The sequence below is a fragment of the Dipodomys ordii genome, unplaced genomic scaffold, assembly GCF_000151885.1.
Source record: "Dipodomys ordii isolate 6190 unplaced genomic scaffold, Dord_2.0 Scaffold177, whole genome shotgun sequence".
Lineage (NCBI taxonomy): Eukaryota > Metazoa > Chordata > Mammalia > Rodentia > Heteromyidae > Dipodomys > Dipodomys ordii.
The window spans coordinates 194,405-212,344 of record NW_012267393.1 but is presented as its reverse complement, the minus strand read 5'-3'; the positions used below and the strand labels follow the sequence as shown (position 1 = coordinate 212,344).

Sequence of the window (17,940 nt, the reverse complement as noted above, 5' to 3'; positions counted from 1 at the left end):
GCTCTTCAGCTCAAGGCTAGTGCTCTACCACTTGAGCCACAGCGCCACTTCCGGCTTTTTTCTTTTTGCTTATGTGGTGCTGAGGAATCGAACCTAGGGCTTCATGCATGCAAGGCAAGGGCTCTACCACTGAGCCACCTTCCCAGCCCTACTATTTTATTTATTTTTACAATATTAGGGCTTGAATTCAGGGCCTCATTCTTATTAGGCTAGTGCTCTATCACTTCAGCCACAACTCCAGTCCTGATTTTTTTTGGTTGGTCATGGGGATTGAACTCTGGGCCTAGGTGCTGTTCTTCAGCTCTTTAGCTCAAGGCTAGTGCTCTACCACTTGAGCCACAGCGCCACTAGTAGTTTTCTGGTGGTTTATTGGCGATTACAGCCTTGTGGACTTTCCTGCCGAGGCTAGCTTTGAACTGTGATCCTCAGATCTCAGCCTCCTGAGTAGCTAGGGTTACAGACATGAACCACCGGCGTTGGCTTCCAGCCCTGATTTGTTTTGTGCCAGTACTGGAGCCTGAACTCAGTGCCTAGACACTGTCCCTGAGCTTTTTAATTCTAGACTAATGCTCTGTACTTGAGCCACAGCTCCACTTTGGGCTTTTTGGTGTTTAATTGAAGATAAGAATATTAGGTTGGTCTGCCCAGCTGGCTTTGAACATTACAAATCCTCAGATCTCAGCCTCCTGAGGATTATAGGCTTGAGCCACTGGTGCCTGGACAGCCTTGTTTTTTTGTTTGTTAGGTGTTTCTTGTTATTTTGTTTTGTTTTTGCTGGTTATTTTAGAGATAAGATCCCATGAACTTTTCTGCCCAGGCTGGTCTCAAACCACAATCCTTCTGCTCACAGACTCCTGTAGCTAGAATTGCAGATGTGAGCCACCAGCATCCTGCTCCTCCAAGTATTTTATTTATTTATTGTTGGTATTGGGGCTCGAACTCTGGGCCTGGGCACTATCCTTGAGCTCTTCAGCCCAAGGTGAATGCTGTACCACTTGAGCCACAGTGCCACTTCCAGTTTTCTGGTGGTTATTGGAGATAAGAGTCTCAAGGACTTTCCTGCCTAGGCTGGCTTTGACCTTGAACCTCACATCTCAGCCTCCTGAATAGCTAGGATTACAGGAGTGAGCTACTGGAGCCTGGCTCTACATTGAAATTTTTTCATTCATATGTAGAATTATTTATTGTTTTGTTGCTGTATATTCTATATAAGTATACATTATTTTATTGAGTTAACTTTACCTTTTGGGGGGGAGTTCCAGTCATGGGGCCTGAACTCTGGGCCTGAGTGCTGTCCCTCAGCTCTTCAGCTCAAGGCTAGCGCTCTACCACTTGAGCCATAGCGCCACTTCCGGCTTTTTTCTTTCTGCTTATGTGGTGCTGAGGAATCGAACCCAGGGCCTCAGGCATGCAAGGCAAGCGCTCTACCACTGAGCCACCTTCCCAGCCCCCAAAGGGGGATTTATTGTGACATTTCCACACTGTACCTAATGTGTCCGGCTCAGTCTCACCTCTATCACTGTCCTCTATCTCACACCCCCTTCTTAAAACAATTCAATAGGTTTAATTTTAATAGAATAATTAGCCCTCCTTCCTCCCACTAACCCCCTCCATCCAAGCCTGCTTACTTTCCTGTTTATTCTATTGTGTTAATTTTCAAACTGTATTGGCAGTTTATAAGAAAATTAGATAACACTGAAAAATACTTTTTCTAATCTTCAAACAAGGGGGTTTCATTTTAGCATGAATCTTCAAACAAGACTGTTTCTTTTTCTCTTTTTCTTTTTCTTTCTTTCTTTCTTTTTTTTTTTGGTTGGTCGTGGGGGGGCCTAAACGCTGGGCCTGGGCGCTGCCCCTCAGCTCTTCAGCTCAAGGCTAGCGCCCTACCACTTGAGCCACAGCACCACTTCTGGCTTTTTCTGCTTATGTGGTGCTGAGGAATTGAACCCGTGCAAGGCAAGCATTCTACCACTGAGCCACCTTCCCAGCCCAACTATTTCATTTTAACATGTCCATTTATATGTACAGTTCATCTTGATCAGAGTCACACTCTGCCATCACCCTCCCTCCCTAAAAAATTGTTTGGTTAATATTTAGTTATTTACTTAATTATTATGAGTATATAAGTTTTTCCAATTTGTTTTTTTATGATGAGGCCTCAATACATATCTTAGTAAGCCTTTAATATAGTAATAGACTATTATAAGAAACGCCATTAACTTTCACATAAATTAACAAGCTGACAGTTGTTTTATGAAACTGTTAACTAAAAACACGGCAGGTGGTCGAGCGCTAGGCAAGCATGTACAGCGAGCTCAGGAGTCTATCCTCAGAATGAAACCTCTGAGAATTTCATTGGTTCAGTAACACTTGAAGAAGCAAGGCTGTAATTTCTCCTTGAGAAATTGCCTGAAGGAAGAAATAATTTTGGGCCATGGTTTCCGAAGTTTCAGTCTGAGGTCACTTGGCTCCACTCTTGAACTTGTAGCAGGGAGAATGAGGAGCATGTGTTTAGTTTACCTCATGGCTGCCAGCAAGCTGGAAGTTGTTTGTTTGTTTGTTTTCCAGAATTATATTTTCAGAATTTGGATCCTTTCAGATTTTGGACTTCAAGGAATTTGAATTTCAAGATCTTAATACCAGGGATCACGGGTTCAGTGACTTTTTTTTTTCTCTTTTGAGATTAGTGCCCACACTCCTCAAGTTTTTTTTTTCTTTGTATTTTTATCATGCAAACATGCATCCTTTGGCAGAAATTTAGTCTTGCCCATTCAAAAACTTCTCTGTGTCTTTTAGTCTACTTTAATTGAGCCCTGGGCTGTTCCACGTGTAGAATTTCCCTGTCTGGATTTTGCAGGTTGTCTGTTCCTTGCTCACTTCAGCTATTCCTCTGTTCTCTGCATTTCTTGCAGAGAGGTAGCTTTATCCAAAGACCCAGCCAGGCTCAGAATCCTTCTCCCCTTTGGCAAGGTTAAAAGGCACAAGCAGTGTCTCTGCATGGTGATGTTAGTTACCACTTTTCATCCAGTTATTTGGATACCTACCAAAGAGATTCTTCCTAGGATCTTTTATAGGTTACTGCTCATATAGACAAAGAAATGCTTCTATCCATGATCCGTTTTCATTTATTATGAATTGTTTCTCTGTCATCCTCCAAAGCTTTCTAATCACTATAAATGTATGGATATAAGCATAGTTCTGTTCCCTTGCACAATTATGGCACTACCTAGAGAGCAACCCTGGCATGCAGCTGTGCATTCATCCCAAGGACTTGCAATAGAGGAGAGTGACAGCATGGGGCCTGGGAGAATGGGACTGGACAGGTGCCGGGTTCCCTGGCGACACTGTGCACAGCTGCTCCTCGCACGGGTCTCCACCCATCTTGGTGGAGCCCGTTCCTGCTGCCTCTCCCAGCTGGTTCTCTGTGACTCTCCTTTCCCTTCCCAGGTTTGGTCGGAAGAACGTGCTATTTGTGACCATGGGCATGCAGACAGGCTTCAGCTTCCTGCAGATCTTCTCAAAGAACTTCGAGATGTTTACCGTGCTGTTTGTCCTTGTAGGCATGGGCCAGATCTCCAACTATGTGGCAGCATTTGTCCTGGGTATGGCTCTCAAGTTGGAGTTGAGTACTTGATCCTATGTTTCACTGTCACCCCATTCTGCAGACAGCTACGATGCCCTGCAGAAGGATGTGCTCTCCAGCAACACTGACCAGAGATTTCTAGTGAACCTAATTTGTCAGCAGGGAGATTGAGCCAGACACCTGACCACCTTTGGGTCCACAGTGACACAATAAGCCTAACTTCTGATTTCTAGTGACTTTTCTGGACTCCCAAGGTGTAGCAGACATTGGTCTGATTAGTACTTGATGCCATTCAACTAAAACTTAGCAGAGATCATCCATTTTCAAAAGTTTGTACTACAGAGCTGAGGTGGCCAGATGGCATGAGGTGTAAAGCCACCGTGGGTAGGCTCTCCAGGAAAGAGAACTGCCATCTGTGTCAAAGGGTTGTGGCCATTGGTGTCTACCAACAAGAATAAACTAGCTCAGGTTTTGGTTCAATGTCTATCACGCAAGGCTTTGGTTCAGAAATGTCAGCATATTCTCCCAGAAAGGTTGTCAGTCTCTCTGTTAGGAGTCTGACTTAGAACTAATCAAATCTTTAGGGGTTCTTGGGTTGTATTGTTAAAAGGATTATTTTTTCTTTTCACATGTAATAAATATATTTTTTTTCCTCAGAGAATAATACTGAGCATATGTGCCCTTAGTAATGACTTTGCCTCTAATGAAGTCTTCCTTGTAAGAAGAGTAAACACTTCATAATGGCATCGTTAGCATGTGGCCAAGAAAGCAATGACATTTTCATGTTGCTGAGAGGTCTCTCAGTGAGGCACCCCACAATATGATCAGAGCAGATTGGGTTCAGAGCTGATCCCGCCCTAAGGCTGGGGAATGTAGAAATAATTCTGGCTGCCTCCTTGTCTCTCTGTTGAAAAATGACACCGTGGAAGACAAATAAGGAAATAACGTGCAAGTAACTAACTTGACCCCTCCTTTGTTTTGAACAGGAACAGAAATCTTTGGCAAGTCAGTTCGCATACTATTTGCCACACTAGGAGTGTGCATATTTTATGCATTTGGCTACATGGTGCTGCCACTGTTTGCTTACTTCATCCGAGATTGGCGCATGCTGCTGCTGGCGCTGACTGGGCCAGGGGCCCTGTGTGCTGCGCTCTGGTGGTGAGTGGTAGCCCTATACCTGGTGCCATCTCCTCACAGGGTTGCTTCCCCCAGGTGTCCACCAGAGGGCAGCAACAACCGCCTTCAGCTCCTTGCCTGGGCTCCCAGAGCTAGGAAGTGTAGATCATTTATAAATTGCTTCAAAATGCTTGAGAATGTCTGTCAACACAGAGAAGAGCCAAAACAAAACCATTCCAGCCTATCAACAGCCTTGTTGTCATCCCTCTGCTGGGTTGATCTAAGTGCAAGGAACAGAAGTAGCTGTGAGAAAATGGGATCCAAGATGACCTCTGGAGAGTTCTCACACTTTCTCCCCTCCTCCCCGCTGGGATAAGACAGAAGGTCCATGATTCGAGGGGTGTGCTCTTGAGGTCTCATGCCACAGGCGTGGAGAGAGAAGGGGTAGTCTATAAGTGAGAGTTTTCAAGGTGGCTGTACCAAGGAAGGCAAGCCACATGCGCGCCTCTAAGGATTGCACAGGCAAAAAGGTCATTCCATACCCCTAGCAGAAGAGCTGACGTGAGAATTATCCCCAAGAACAGGAGAGTGAGCTCACTGGCCCACAAGGAACAAGGAATATTTCAGGGCACAGTGGGAGAGGAATCAAGGCATCATGCTGGGGCCTGGTTGCGACATAAGTGCCCAAGACTTGAAATGTTCAGGTGCCTTGATAATTCCCCCCACCCCTTTTTTTGGAGGGGGTGCCAATCCTGGGGCTTGAACTAAGGGCCTAGGTACTATCCCTGAGAGTTTTTTTCACTCAAGGCCAGTGCTCTACCACTTGGGCCACAGCTCACTTCCCACTTTTGGTGGTTCATTGGAGATAAGCATCTCATGGACTTTTCTGCTCAGTCTGGCTTTGAACTTCAATCCTCAGATCTCAGCCTCCTGAGTTGCTAGGATTCTAGCAGTCATGCTGATTTACATTGGGTGGATGACAGGTCTATTTGATAAGTTGTGGGGAGAAAATACAAGTTATAAGATTAGAGAGAAACTTCCATCGCTGTTTCCTTAAAGCCCTACAGGGGACATCACCATCCCTCCAAAATAGAGGTTGCCAGCCTATATGGGGATCCCCTGGAGCGTTTAGGGGCCTCCAAGTTCCACACACTACAGTCAGTGACTTCCAGAGCTCACACCCCAAGTTACCGTGACTGTCTCCCTGTTTCTGGCTTGTGAACATCAGACATTCCACAAACTTGAAACCTTACTTCTTGCCTCCAATTCTCACCTCGGCCATTGAGAAAGCCTCACAGGAATTGTCCTTGTACCCCCAGGTTTATCCCCGAGTCCCCCCGATGGCTCATCTCACAGGGGCGATATCAGGAGGCAGAAGTGATCATCCGCAAGGCTGCGAAAATCAACGGAATCGTTGCGCCTTCCACCATCTTTGACCTGAGTGAGGTAAGCTCTGCCTGCCATGGAGGAGGAGGCCACAGAGGCCAGGACTTGAGAGCCGCTTCCACCTCGCTCACAGGAGCCCAGCCCTTGTCCTGCCCAAGCCCTGGCTCTTCCCAGGGCAGACCTGTTCAATCCCAGTAGCTGAGGAATAGGAATACCCCTTTCTCATGGCTAGATGTTCATGCTTTATTTACTTACTCCCAGGCAGTCACACATTTTCTTTTTTTTTGCGGGGGGAGGTCTGGTTGTGGGGCCTGAACTCTGGGCCTGGGCGCTGTCCCTCAGCTCTTCAGCTCAAGGCTAGCGCTCTACCACTTCAGCCACAGCGCCACTTCCAGCTTTTTCCGCTTATGTGGTGCTGAGGAATTGAACCCAGGGCCTCATGCATGCAAGGCAAGTGCTCTACCACTGAGCCACCTTCCCAGCCCCCAGTCACACATTTTCATCATCAGCTTTAATATGAAACACCCTTTATGAGACATAGGCGTTTTGCACCATCAGCGTTTTGGAAAATCAGTGTTTCTTGGGCCTCAGTAAATAACATGCAAAACACAGGTAGATTTGCAGTTAGAAGTATTTAGTCTTGGCTGGGAATATGGCTTAGTGGTAGAGTACTTGCCTAGCATGCATGAAGCACCAAAAAAAAAGTGTTTAGTCTCTCAGGGTTGGAGGTGTGGCTTGGTTGGTAGAGCCCTAGCCAGTGAGCCAAAGCATCAGGTACTGGGTTCGAGTTTCAGTCTTGTACCTGAAAAATAAAAGAGAGAGAGAGAGAAGTATTCAGTCCCTATTCACCCCTCCAGTGGCTAGTGATCACATATCAGTTGGAGCCAGATCTTTTCTGATGTTCACTGCTTCTCTCTTCCCCACCCTTGTCTGCAAACCATGTTCTCACACTGAGTAATTTCTTGGCTCTGCTGGCACCTGGTGCCTGCTGCTTCCTGTTACTCCTCCTCTCTTCTCTGCCACAGGCAGTCTTCTCAAGCTCAGCTATAAGAAGAGATTAGAATCTGTCCATACTAGAGGCTGTGGCTCTGCAATCTGTCTTTAGTCTGACGGGAAGACAAGGGATGGGCTATGGGAACAGCCACAAGTCATTAATGTTAGAGACATGGAGGGCTTAGAATGCAAACTCAGGGCTTGAGAGAGGAAAACCGGTTGCCAAAGCAACCAAGGGGCCAATGGCCACCGGCAGCCCTGCTGGCGTCTCCCTTAAGTGGGAGTCCGGCAACAGCTCCCACTCAGCATGTTCTGGAAAGGGCTCTAACACACAGAGGTCAGGACAGGAATGTGGCCAAGAGGGTTTAAATGAGGTGGCTTTGGTGGCTTTGAAGTGAGGGGTCAGTTTGGGCAAAGCCCTGAACCCCATTCACATCTCTGCGGAAATAAGACTACTTCAAGGGATCCTTTAAGTCTGAAGCTGACCTTTTGTTGAACTGCTAAACTTGGGGGGGAGGGAGAAAAAAAGCTCCAAAGCTGGGTTTGCTTAAGAAAGCAACATCAGTGTGTTTAGACGTGCAGTTTATTAATGGCCTCAACTGTGCCTAATTTCATAGGAAGTTACTCCGGGTGAAGCTGAGGTCAATTTTCCTGTTTTTCAATTTGAATTTTTTTTTTTCCTCCCTGGAAGTAGACCAGTAACTACATGGTATGAGAACTCAAAACATTTCATTCTTCTTAAATGTCAGATCAATAAACTGCACAGCTACTTTTTCTCCCTGACCCAGAAGGCAGGGAGCCAGCCTTGGAGAAGAATGCACCCCTGAAGCCTCTGGAATGTGGTCGTGGTGGTAGCTGGGGTGGTTTCCCCAAGAGAGCTGTCAGCCAGCGCCTTGTGTCTTTGCTACATCCTTTAAGGGACTGATCGCCTCTCTTTTCTCCTCATTTGAATACATTCTTGTTTGTAAATGATAAGGCTTCCGTGAGTCTTCAGCTGCCCCATCTGTCACTCTACTTCCTGTTCTATTTTTCAAGGAAGAACCAGAAAAGGCTCCCCGGAAATAGCTAAGATGTCAGATTTTGAATTATGGGACTTCATGCTCATAAGTCTCTGACCTTCTCTCTCTTCTCTGCCCTCCATTATTGTGGTCCTGCAGTTACAAGACCTAAGTTCCAAGAAGAAGCAATCCCATCGCATTCTGGATCTGCTCCGAACCCGGAACATCCGGATGATCACCATCATGTCCATAGTTCTGTGGTGCGTAAGTCAGATCTCCCCAAGATGGCCGTCAAGCCTTCTGTTTATAGACATGCCTCAGGCCACAAATGAAAGCCTGTGTCATCTCGAAGTGCCAGGGATATCTTGTGCTGGCTGGAAGAAGTGGTTGTATCACAATTCTAAACGTGATGGAATCTCAGAGAAGGAAAAGGAAAACTCCCGCCAAGGCCCTTTGAGGAAGCAGAGATCTTTGGGAGTTCACCAGATCCTGAGATGAACCATTGCTCACTTTGTTCCTTGTTTAGTTGTTCTGGTTCCCATCTCTTCCCCCCTAATCACAGGTAGTGGCTGAGGGGAACAGGAGGACTTTTTAAGAAGGATCTAAGTGGAGGCACTTTATCCTTTAGGTGACAAAATCTGCTAAAAGCTTCCTGGAAATGTGGGTGCAGGACAGGCCATTTCTGGGATGCTCATGAACTGTCCTGAGGTCAAAGCCATAGCCTTAAATGTCCTCTCCAGTTTCCATCCAGTTCCATCTAAGGAAACATCTTACAAGTACCAGGATGGGATTGTGAGTTAACCAGAGATAAAGAACACATCTGAGTGCCTGAATAGCTTGGTCTAGACCCAAAGCAGGCTACTCAAGCCTGCTGAGTGGATTATGATGAGGATGACTAGTACTCAGGAGGCTGAGATCTGAGGATCACAGTTCCTAGCCAGCCTGGGCAGGAAAGTGCATGAGACTTCTCTCCAGTTAACCACCAGAAAACCCCATGACTACCATCACCACCACCAACAAAAAAAGTATGATTGAGGATGAAAGCCTTCATTCTGAGTCCTTGCTATAAGATTCAGCCATTGGCAGGCTGCGATGAGTCACCCATTTCCAAGGAAAAGCCCCAGATCCCTCAAGGTAATGCACTGCTGCCTGGCTTTGCCTTAGTTAAGACCAGCAACTAGCCTGCACCTCAGGCTTGGCAGCCTGTAATGCGTTCCCTATTCTATGGTTCACAAAGACTCACCTCTCGGCTTTAGATTTCTCAGGAACTTGCAGACACTGTAACTAGCTGTGTCCTCTACCTGCAAATGTGTCAGAAACAGTATGGTTTCCAAAGAGTGTGGGTCATTATCAGAGAACAGTTACTGAGAACAGGGGCCGGGCCAGGCACCTTGGAGGTCATGCAGATGAGCGACAATGTTACCCCACCATTTTGAGCTCCATCTTGTCACCACATAGTGGAGCTTCCTCTGATGAGCTTTTTTTGGCTGGTCACCCCAGTCTGTTGGAGGGTGTGGGGGTGACTTTTTCCAAATATTAGTTCTAATACTTGCCTTATCCCTGTGTTTCTGTAATGCCTTACTTGGTGTCTGCTGCCTTACTTCATCCCTAGCTCCTGTACTTGCTGAGTTTGAGAGACTCGTAGAGGAAGGAGGTGGGACTCTATAAATGCTTCATCTTGGGGGTTGGGGGGTTCACAGGGCTTGAACTCAGGGCCTGGGCATTGTCCCTGAACTTTTATGCCCAAGGCTAGCAATCTGCCACTTGAGCTACAACCCCACTTCAGGTCTCTTTTTTTTTGGGGGGGGGTGTTTAACTGGAGATCAGAGTCTCACAGACTTTCCTGCCTGGGCTGGCTTTAAACTTCACTCTTCGGATCTCAGCCTCCTGAGTAGCTAGGATTACAGGTATGAGCCACCAGTACCAGGCTCAGTTTAAGATTTTTAAAGGTGAGAGGTTGTATTTTGTGTGTGTGTGTGAATAAATCAATCTGAATTGTATAACCCTGTTGCTGGGTCATTTCCTTCGTAGAACGCTCTGAAATCTAGTAAAAGATTTCCATTGTCCCACTTCTTTCTGTGAAAATAAGGCGCAAGGTGGAATCCTTTGCTGCTTTCCTAGTCTGCTGCTGAAAGAGTAGCTTGACATTTTCCCCAAGAGAATTGCGCAGGTTGGGCGAGATACATGCTGCCTTCTCTAGCTTCCTTCTGTGCTTTCTTGCAGGCTGACCATCTCCGTGGGCTATTTTGGGCTATCCCTTGATACTCCTAACTTGCATGGGGACATCTATGTGAATTGCTTCCTCTCGGCAGCAGTAGAAGTCCCAGCATATGTGTTGGCCTGGCTGCTACTGCAACACGTGCCCCGGCGCTATTCCATGGCCACAGCCCTCTTCCTGGGCGGCAGTGTCCTTCTCTTCGTGCAGCTGGTGCCCCCAGGTAGGGACCACATCCATCAGCAGTCCCTGATCTCCATTGCGCCACCCACTCTCTACCACGCTGTCTTTCTCAGTTAATAGAATACACTCAAGCTCTTCACAGCTCTCCTGTCTATCTGTGTTTTGGGGCTTAAAAATTAAAAGAGACAGTGCCTCATGAGACCAGAACATTCTTTGTAGCCTGGGCTCTGGAAAGTAGGGAAGAATAACCACTGGGCGATTGGGCGATTGGCTAATGTTTACTCTAGACCCAAAGTAATGCTTGCTTTCCTATCAGGAATAAAGAGGAGGAAAGAAAGTCATCACCATTATTTTTTCCCTTAGCCCTGGTCTCATTTATTCATCCAGTAGCTTTGAGGTGCTAACTGTGGGCCTGATGCTAGTGATGGAGAACCCTAGGTTCTCATGGAGCTCACATCCTAGTGGGGAAGACCAATAACAAACAAGCCAATTAAATGTGTTACAATTCTGTGAGTCAAAGAAAAGGCCAGTGGGGAACTAACTCCAGAGTAGTCATAGTATCGAGGGCACACTTCAGCAGAAATGTGCTTGAAGTGACAGAATGCCCTGGAAGACATTTACAGAAGAAGAGACACTAAAAGCAGAAACTGGACAGGGAGTAAGCCCAGCACAGTTAAGGACAAAGAGGGCGCTAGTAAGTAATGAAGGGGAAAAGAGGGAGGAGAGGTTGTCAGGGACTATTGACAGGATTGTCCTTGTAAACTATCTGGTGTCCCGCTGATGGGCAGAAAGAGCCCTTTGTGACCATTTCTAAAACAGATGATGGGCCCTCACCTGTCCATCAGGGTATATCCAGAGTATCTGGTGCACCTGCAGGTTTCAGAGCCTCTGGTCATCGTTCGGGGGCCTGTCATGCCAGGATCCTTCTGCACAAGAACAACCTGTTTATCATGTGGCAGAGGAGTCCAGGAGGGAATGTAGGGGTTCACACCAGTGCTCAGAGAGATCCTTAGGTCAATGTCTCTCATTTGAAGAATGAGATAGATGGGAAGATAATACTGAATTCTCCAGTCAGGTAAAGTTCTTATTAAATCCCATAGTTTCTGCAGGATGAGGTTTTGGGGTGACAGCTCATTCCCTAAAAGATACATCTGTGGTATCTTGTGGACTGGAAGACAGGCGGATTGAGCTGTGGGGAGCTATCTCATGGCCTTAAGATTGAGGAGACAGGTTCCCTGTCTCCTTTCAATGGTTAACTTAGAAATCCTGGCTCTGACCCCCATCTTGCAATAGGAAGTTATAGAAACTGATCCAATCCCCGCTCCCAAAACCAGGGGAGAAAGTAAATTTCGGGCTGAACAAGAACAGAACTCTTTCCTGGCAACATACAGGAAGTTGGTACCCACGACTGCTTTGTTTTCCTTTGTCTCTCCAGACCTGTATTATTTGGCCACGGTTCTGGTGATGGTGGGCAAGTTTGGAATCACCGCTGCCTTTTCCATGGTGTATGTGTACACTGCCGAGTTGTACCCTACTGTGGTCAGAAACATGGGTGTCGGGGTCAGCTCCACAGCGTCCCGTCTGGGCAGCATCCTGTCTCCATACTTCATTTATTTGGGTAAGTCAGATGGACCACGGGCATCGTGAGTGATAAGGACAAAAGCACTTAATTGGCTTTAATGTGAGCCAGAGGTAGCTGAGCAGACAATAAGTATATCCTGCAAACAGTATCCATCCTGTCCTGGATCGCTGGCCAGGAGGGCACTTGGCCAGGTAGACTTAGGGGGAGGTACCACCCTCAAATAGAAACCACCAATAGACTAGCTAGAAGATGGATGGGAAAGTTTGAGGGGTTTATGTTTTAACTACCCCTCGCCTCCACATCAGGCTGTGTCCTAAAGCACTATAGGATGTGTTAAGGAACCAGTGTATTTAATTGAAGAAATTTCTTCCTGGACTCCAGGGCACAAGGAAAGATGTCCATCTAAGGAGTCTGATAAATAGAATGATTGTTACTTGGAGTACTTTACAGAGTAGTTTTACACCATTTTATGTAGCAGAGCAACAATTTTCTCTTCCTCAAAAAATATTTCTTTTTTTTTTTTTGGGGGGGGTCCAGTCATGGGGCCTGAACTCTGGACCTGAGCACTGTCCCTCAGTTCTTCAGCTCAAGGCTAGCACTCTACCACTTGAGCCACAGCGCCACTTCTGGCTTTTTTCTTTTTGCTTATGTGGTGCTGAGGAATCCAACCCAGGGCCTCAGGCATGCAAGGCAAGCGCTCTACCACTGAGCCAACTTCCCAGCCCTCAAAAAATATTTCTTACCAGGCGCTGGTGGCTCACGCCTTAATCCCAGCTACTCAGAAGGCGGCAGTTTGAGGGTTGCAGTTTGAAGCCAGCCTGGGCAGGACAGCCATAAGACTCTGAGCTCCAATTAACCACCAGAAAACCAGAAGTGGCACTGTGGCTCAAAGTAATAGAAGTGCTAGCCTTGAGCAAAAAAGCTCAGAGACAAGTGCCCAGTTCAAGCCCCATGACCAAACCAAAACAAAACAAATCCTTGCTAGAGCTGTGCTTCCCCTGCACATCCCTAACAGCCTGTGTTGGGTAGGACTGGCACTTATCTCTGGGAATACCCAAGCTGCTCTGTGGGCTGCTGCACAGATCTAATAAGCAAGCAGTGATACCTTCCTGTCTCACCTTGAAAGAAAAGCAAACGGGTGTGACCCAGCTTCAGTTGAAGTCGTTCCTGTCCCTGCACACGTGCCTCAGGTTCCTTGGAAACGCAATATTGGGAAATAGGAATACCCCTCAGACTCAGCTCCTCTGCTTCCCACATTATAGAAGCACTGCTAGACACTCTGGGCAAGCCTGTGCTAGCTCTGGGTTCTAAGTCTGTGTAGGTACAGTCTTGCAGTTGATTCTGTGGGAGGCACTGAAGCCACCAGGGAAGACAGATCCCTTTCACAGAGTCCTGGAAACATAAATGATTTAAGAATAAGACTAAGTCTCATCGAAGCCTGGGGCCTGGGCCTCTCTCTGGCTCTGTCACAGGTGCCTATGACCGGTTCCTACCCTACATTCTCATGGGAAGTCTGACCATCTTGACAGCCATCCTCACCTTGTTCTTCCCTGAGAGCTTCGGTATGCCTCTCCCAGACACCATTGACCAGATGCTAAGGGTCAAAGGGTAAGGAGGCTTCCATCTTCCCAGTATGGATTTACTATGTGCAGTAGCGCCCCCTGCAGAGGGGGATTAGAAATGATGACAGTGGTCTAATCTGGTGTGGGCGTGTCTCTGTGCACATCTCCGTGGCAACAAATGCTCTGGGATAGCCCAGTGACCTGGAGAAGCCTTACCAAATCTGTTGTATGATTGTTCTTTTCCTAAGTGAAGTTATATTCATTTCTGGTTGCTTGATTGGTGGGTGGGTTGGGTTTGAAACTGGTAGACATCTGAAGATTGGTTGCTAACCATTTGTTTTGCTTGTCTCATTAGAATAAAATATAGACACACTCCAAGCCACACAAGAATGTTTAAAGATGGTGAAGAAAGCCCTACAGTTCTCAAAAGCACAGCCTTTTAACACACTTCCAGTAGCTAAAAAAGCTGAAGAGGAACGCCTGCATCTTGTGTGAGAAACTCTTGAGTCCTTCCATGACCAAGGGCTTTGCTATTTATCCTGTTGACCTTGTGTCAGACTTGCTCACTGCTGGGCACAGGGACCCAGGAGGGGCCCCACCTTTCCTCCAAGAGACTTGGTGGCTACCTGCAGACAGCTTCTACATCCTGTCGGGCTTGGCACTTGGGAAGAAGTTAATGATTGATTAGAACTGGTGGGATCAGGAAGAATAGGAAAGACATCTCCTGGAAACTCTTTTAGATTTGGTCCCCTGATAAAACTGGAGGTCTTAAGTTTTCTTCCTCCTTTCTAATAGTGAGCCTTAGAGGACAGCACTAACTCCAGGCTGAGGATGGAGCTCTGTGATAGAGCACTTGCCTAGCATGCACAAGGTCCTGGGTTTAATCTCCAAAGGAAACAATTCCACAGGGAGTTTGATTGTTTTTTTTTCATTTTTCCTCAGTCACAAAAGGCCATTAAAGGGGGGTCTATTGTGACCCTACAGCAGAAGAGCACAGAATGTAGGGAAACCCTAAAGATAATTAAGATGGACAGGCCATAGCAGATGGCATTGATTGTGACCATTAAGTCTGACTGTTGGGTGGACTTGTTTACATCTGAATAAAGCACTAGGTTTGTCCAGGCCCATGAAAAATACATTGTTTAATCCACTATGCTTGTTTTTCCACTACTGTGTCAATCAAACTTCCTGGCTACTCTAGCTTACCTGTGGTTTGAAGGAAATGTGAGAAATGGTGTCTGAAATGAGGTTTTATTTTGTTGTTTTTGTTTTTTGGGTGTTTTTTTTTGTCTGTTTGTTGTTATGTCTCCTCCTCCTTAAGTTATTTGCCCAGTCAGTAGAGACTTGGGAACAGCCCACTGCTCAGCCTTTCAGTTTGTGTCTCTCCTTTTAATCCAGAACCACTCTGGCAATTGTCCTCAGTCGCCACTTATACAAAGCCGTTTCAACCTTAGCCACTAGCACTTATCCAAGTGCCAAAAAAAGAAACCCCAAAAACAAAAAAACAGTGTCATTGTCATGTATTCCTGTTGTGATACCTAATCGTAGGGAAAATTACAAAAAAAAAAAGCATAAATCATGTTAGTTTTTCCCAGTTGCTCGCTTCAGTCATGTGACAGCATTACTGGGAGGTCTTTTGTGCTCAGTGTAATTGTCTTCTCTTCTGATTGTGTTACCATGGTACTCCTGAAGCATATGCTTCATCTGCTTTAAAAAAAAAAAAAGACAAAACAAACCTATTTTTTGAAAGCTACTGAAGTGCCTTGGGAAATCAGAGCATTTTAATAAAATGATTTTTTTTAATAATAGCAATTGCCTACAATCTTTGTTTCCAGAATTCGACACGCCCTTGCCTTCCACACCATCTCCCCTGACTCCTCTCACTCTACTTTGGGTTTCTTCTAGCAGTGGTTTGGGATTCTATTATATGGTTAATATTAGTCCCTGTTGTTAGAAATCTCCACACTAATCACCAATTAGGAACTGTGCCAGCCTTCTCAGGCTGAGTTCCCCTCCCCGTGAAACCTGAGACTAGCACTTTCATGCTGTTTAGATCAGTCAACCTGGAAACAAGATTTTAGTGGGTGTAAAAAAATAGAGGGTGAAGAACGTGAAGGAGGTGGAACCAGTTCTAGAGTGTATTATCCAGTTAGGGTGGGATGCTGCAGCTAGCCAGAACTTTTGAGGAGGCCTGTGAAATGTACCTCAAAATTTGCCTCCCTCACAACAAGTGTCTGTCTTCCACATTTCCAGACAGTTCTGTCCCTTGAAAGCTTGAGGTGTCATATTGAAGGTCAGAAATGAGACCCTTCTAGGTTGCACTTCAGCAAAGCTGGCTAGAGACTATGTGAACTGGTTCTTGCAGCTGTAGCCAGGGTAAGATGCGGGCAAGGGAGTTCAGATTGAGTCTGATCCACAAAATCTGTGGCAGACATCTCTGTTGTAGTAAAAGCTCCCAGGTTGCAGGACAGAAACAGCAACAGCAGCAAATTTCATGAACACTAGCACCTGGAGAACACTTGGTTTCTCCACTCCTCAAGCCCAGTTTTGTGCTGTGGTCCTGATTTGCCAAAGTCACAGGACTTCAGATTCTGAATGACAGTCCACCTTGTCCTTTCTTCTGCTACATGAGTGAACACTTTCAGCCTTGTTTCTTATTCTTGATGTCTCCACTTCCAGCTCTTCATGGTCTCTTGCTGGCAAAAACCGCAGAAGACGTTTGAGTTCTTCCTGTGGTGGGATAATAGGCAGACTTGCTCATGGAGTTCTGTGTGAAGATCCAACTCCTCTGCCTGAGCCTGCTGGACTTGTTTTCATTAGAGCTGTGCCTTATGGAGTGGGTCATCCTGACCAGAGATCTCCTCTCAGAATGAGACATGGAGGGGCTGGGAATGTGTCTTGATGGTAAAGTGCTTGTCTAGCATGCACGAAGCCCTGGGTTCAATTGCTCAGTACCGCATCAACAGAAAAAGCCAGAAGTGGTGCTGTGGCTCAAGTAGTTTTAAGCATTATGCACACCTTTGGTCCTTAGCTCCACTCATACCTGAGCTTCTCCCTGCCCTGGAGTTCTCACCACACAGCTGGCCTCTCCCTCTCTCCTCCCAGACCCACCTGAACTCCCATCTACCTCACTTCCTACTCCCCAGACTCTGCTGCTACCTAGATAGTAGAGGCTGCCATGCGCTCTCCAGGGGAAATATGGCTCTTCTAATAAACCTTGTAATAATCTTTCTCCTGTGCCTGCCTGCCTCTGCGTGGTCCTCTGGGATGGATGGTGATGGATCTCAGGGGCAGTGCTCAAGTCCTGAGTTCAAGCCCCAGGACTGGGAGAGAGAGACAGACAGACAGAGAGTCATGGGTGACTTATAGACATGCGAATAGACTTGGTAAGTGATGAGTTGCTCCATTAATACCATTGAAAAATAGAAGGGACAGGAAAAGGAAAAGACAACTTGGTTTTGTTCTGTTTTTTGTTTTGTTTCTTTTGCCAGTTGTGGGGCTTGAGCTCTGGGCCTGGGTGCTGTCCCTGAGCTCAAGTCTAGCGCTCTACCACTTTGAGCCACAGCTCCACTTCCAGTTTTCTGGTGGTTCATTGGAGATAAGAGTCTCACAGACTTTGCTGCCCGGGCTGGCTTTGAACCGAGATCCTCAGATCTCAGCCTCCTGAGTAGCTAGGATTACGGATGTGAGCTACCAGTGCCCATCTTTTTGTTCTGTTTTTTAAGTTCTCTGTAATATGAATGAAAAAGTGGGACTATGGTAAGGAGAAAACAGTGGGACAGGAAATTGGGAAAAGAAAAAATAGTGAAGCAGGAGCAAAGCATATTACATATTATATGTATTTGGCCAAAGTACATTATACCTATCTATGGAAATATCACAGGATCATAGAAATATCTCATGTACAATAACACACACTAATAAAATCATAGCTGGGCGTTGGTGGCTCCAATAAACAAAGCAGTAAGTCGGAAACAAAGACCATATTCCAGATTTTCCCTTTGTTAGGGGTTTAACTGATGTTTACCAAAACATACTCCAAGTTTCCTATTTACAAAAACACATCCTATTTACCAAAAACACATTTCACATATCCCAAGCTTCCTATTTACCAAAACACCTTTCACCCTTCCCAAGTTTCCAACTTACCAAACCACCTTCCGGGTTTCTGGGCTTTTCCTGAATTCTGCAGTTATTTACCTCATTTCAGTAACCCGATGTTTAACTTATTATTTCATTCTTTGAGTCTTTACCTCAGAAAATTTCCCTTTGAGGGGCTGGAAGGTGGCTCAGTGGTAGAGCGCTTGCCTTGCATGCCTGAG

General features: G+C 46.2%; 1 protein-coding gene across 1 annotated transcript in view; it reads left to right on the top strand.

The window, feature by feature from the left end:
- The window catches only part of Slc22a5 (solute carrier family 22 (organic cation/carnitine transporter), member 5), a 33,250-nt gene extending 17,824 nt beyond the window's left edge, over positions 1–15,426 (top strand). The window contains exons 3-10 of the mRNA XM_013033808.1: positions 3,448–3,602; positions 4,570–4,741; positions 6,019–6,145; positions 8,236–8,336; positions 10,300–10,514; positions 11,910–12,092; positions 13,529–13,664; positions 13,974–15,426. Coding sequence (XP_012889262.1) covers positions 3,448–3,602; positions 4,570–4,741; positions 6,019–6,145; positions 8,236–8,336; positions 10,300–10,514; positions 11,910–12,092; positions 13,529–13,664; positions 13,974–14,061 — 1,177 coding nt within the window. The 3' untranslated portion in view covers positions 14,062–15,426. The remainder of the gene's footprint in view (positions 1–3,447; positions 3,603–4,569; positions 4,742–6,018; positions 6,146–8,235; positions 8,337–10,299; positions 10,515–11,909; positions 12,093–13,528; positions 13,665–13,973) is intronic.
- Positions 15,427–17,940: the final 2,514 nt, after the last annotated feature.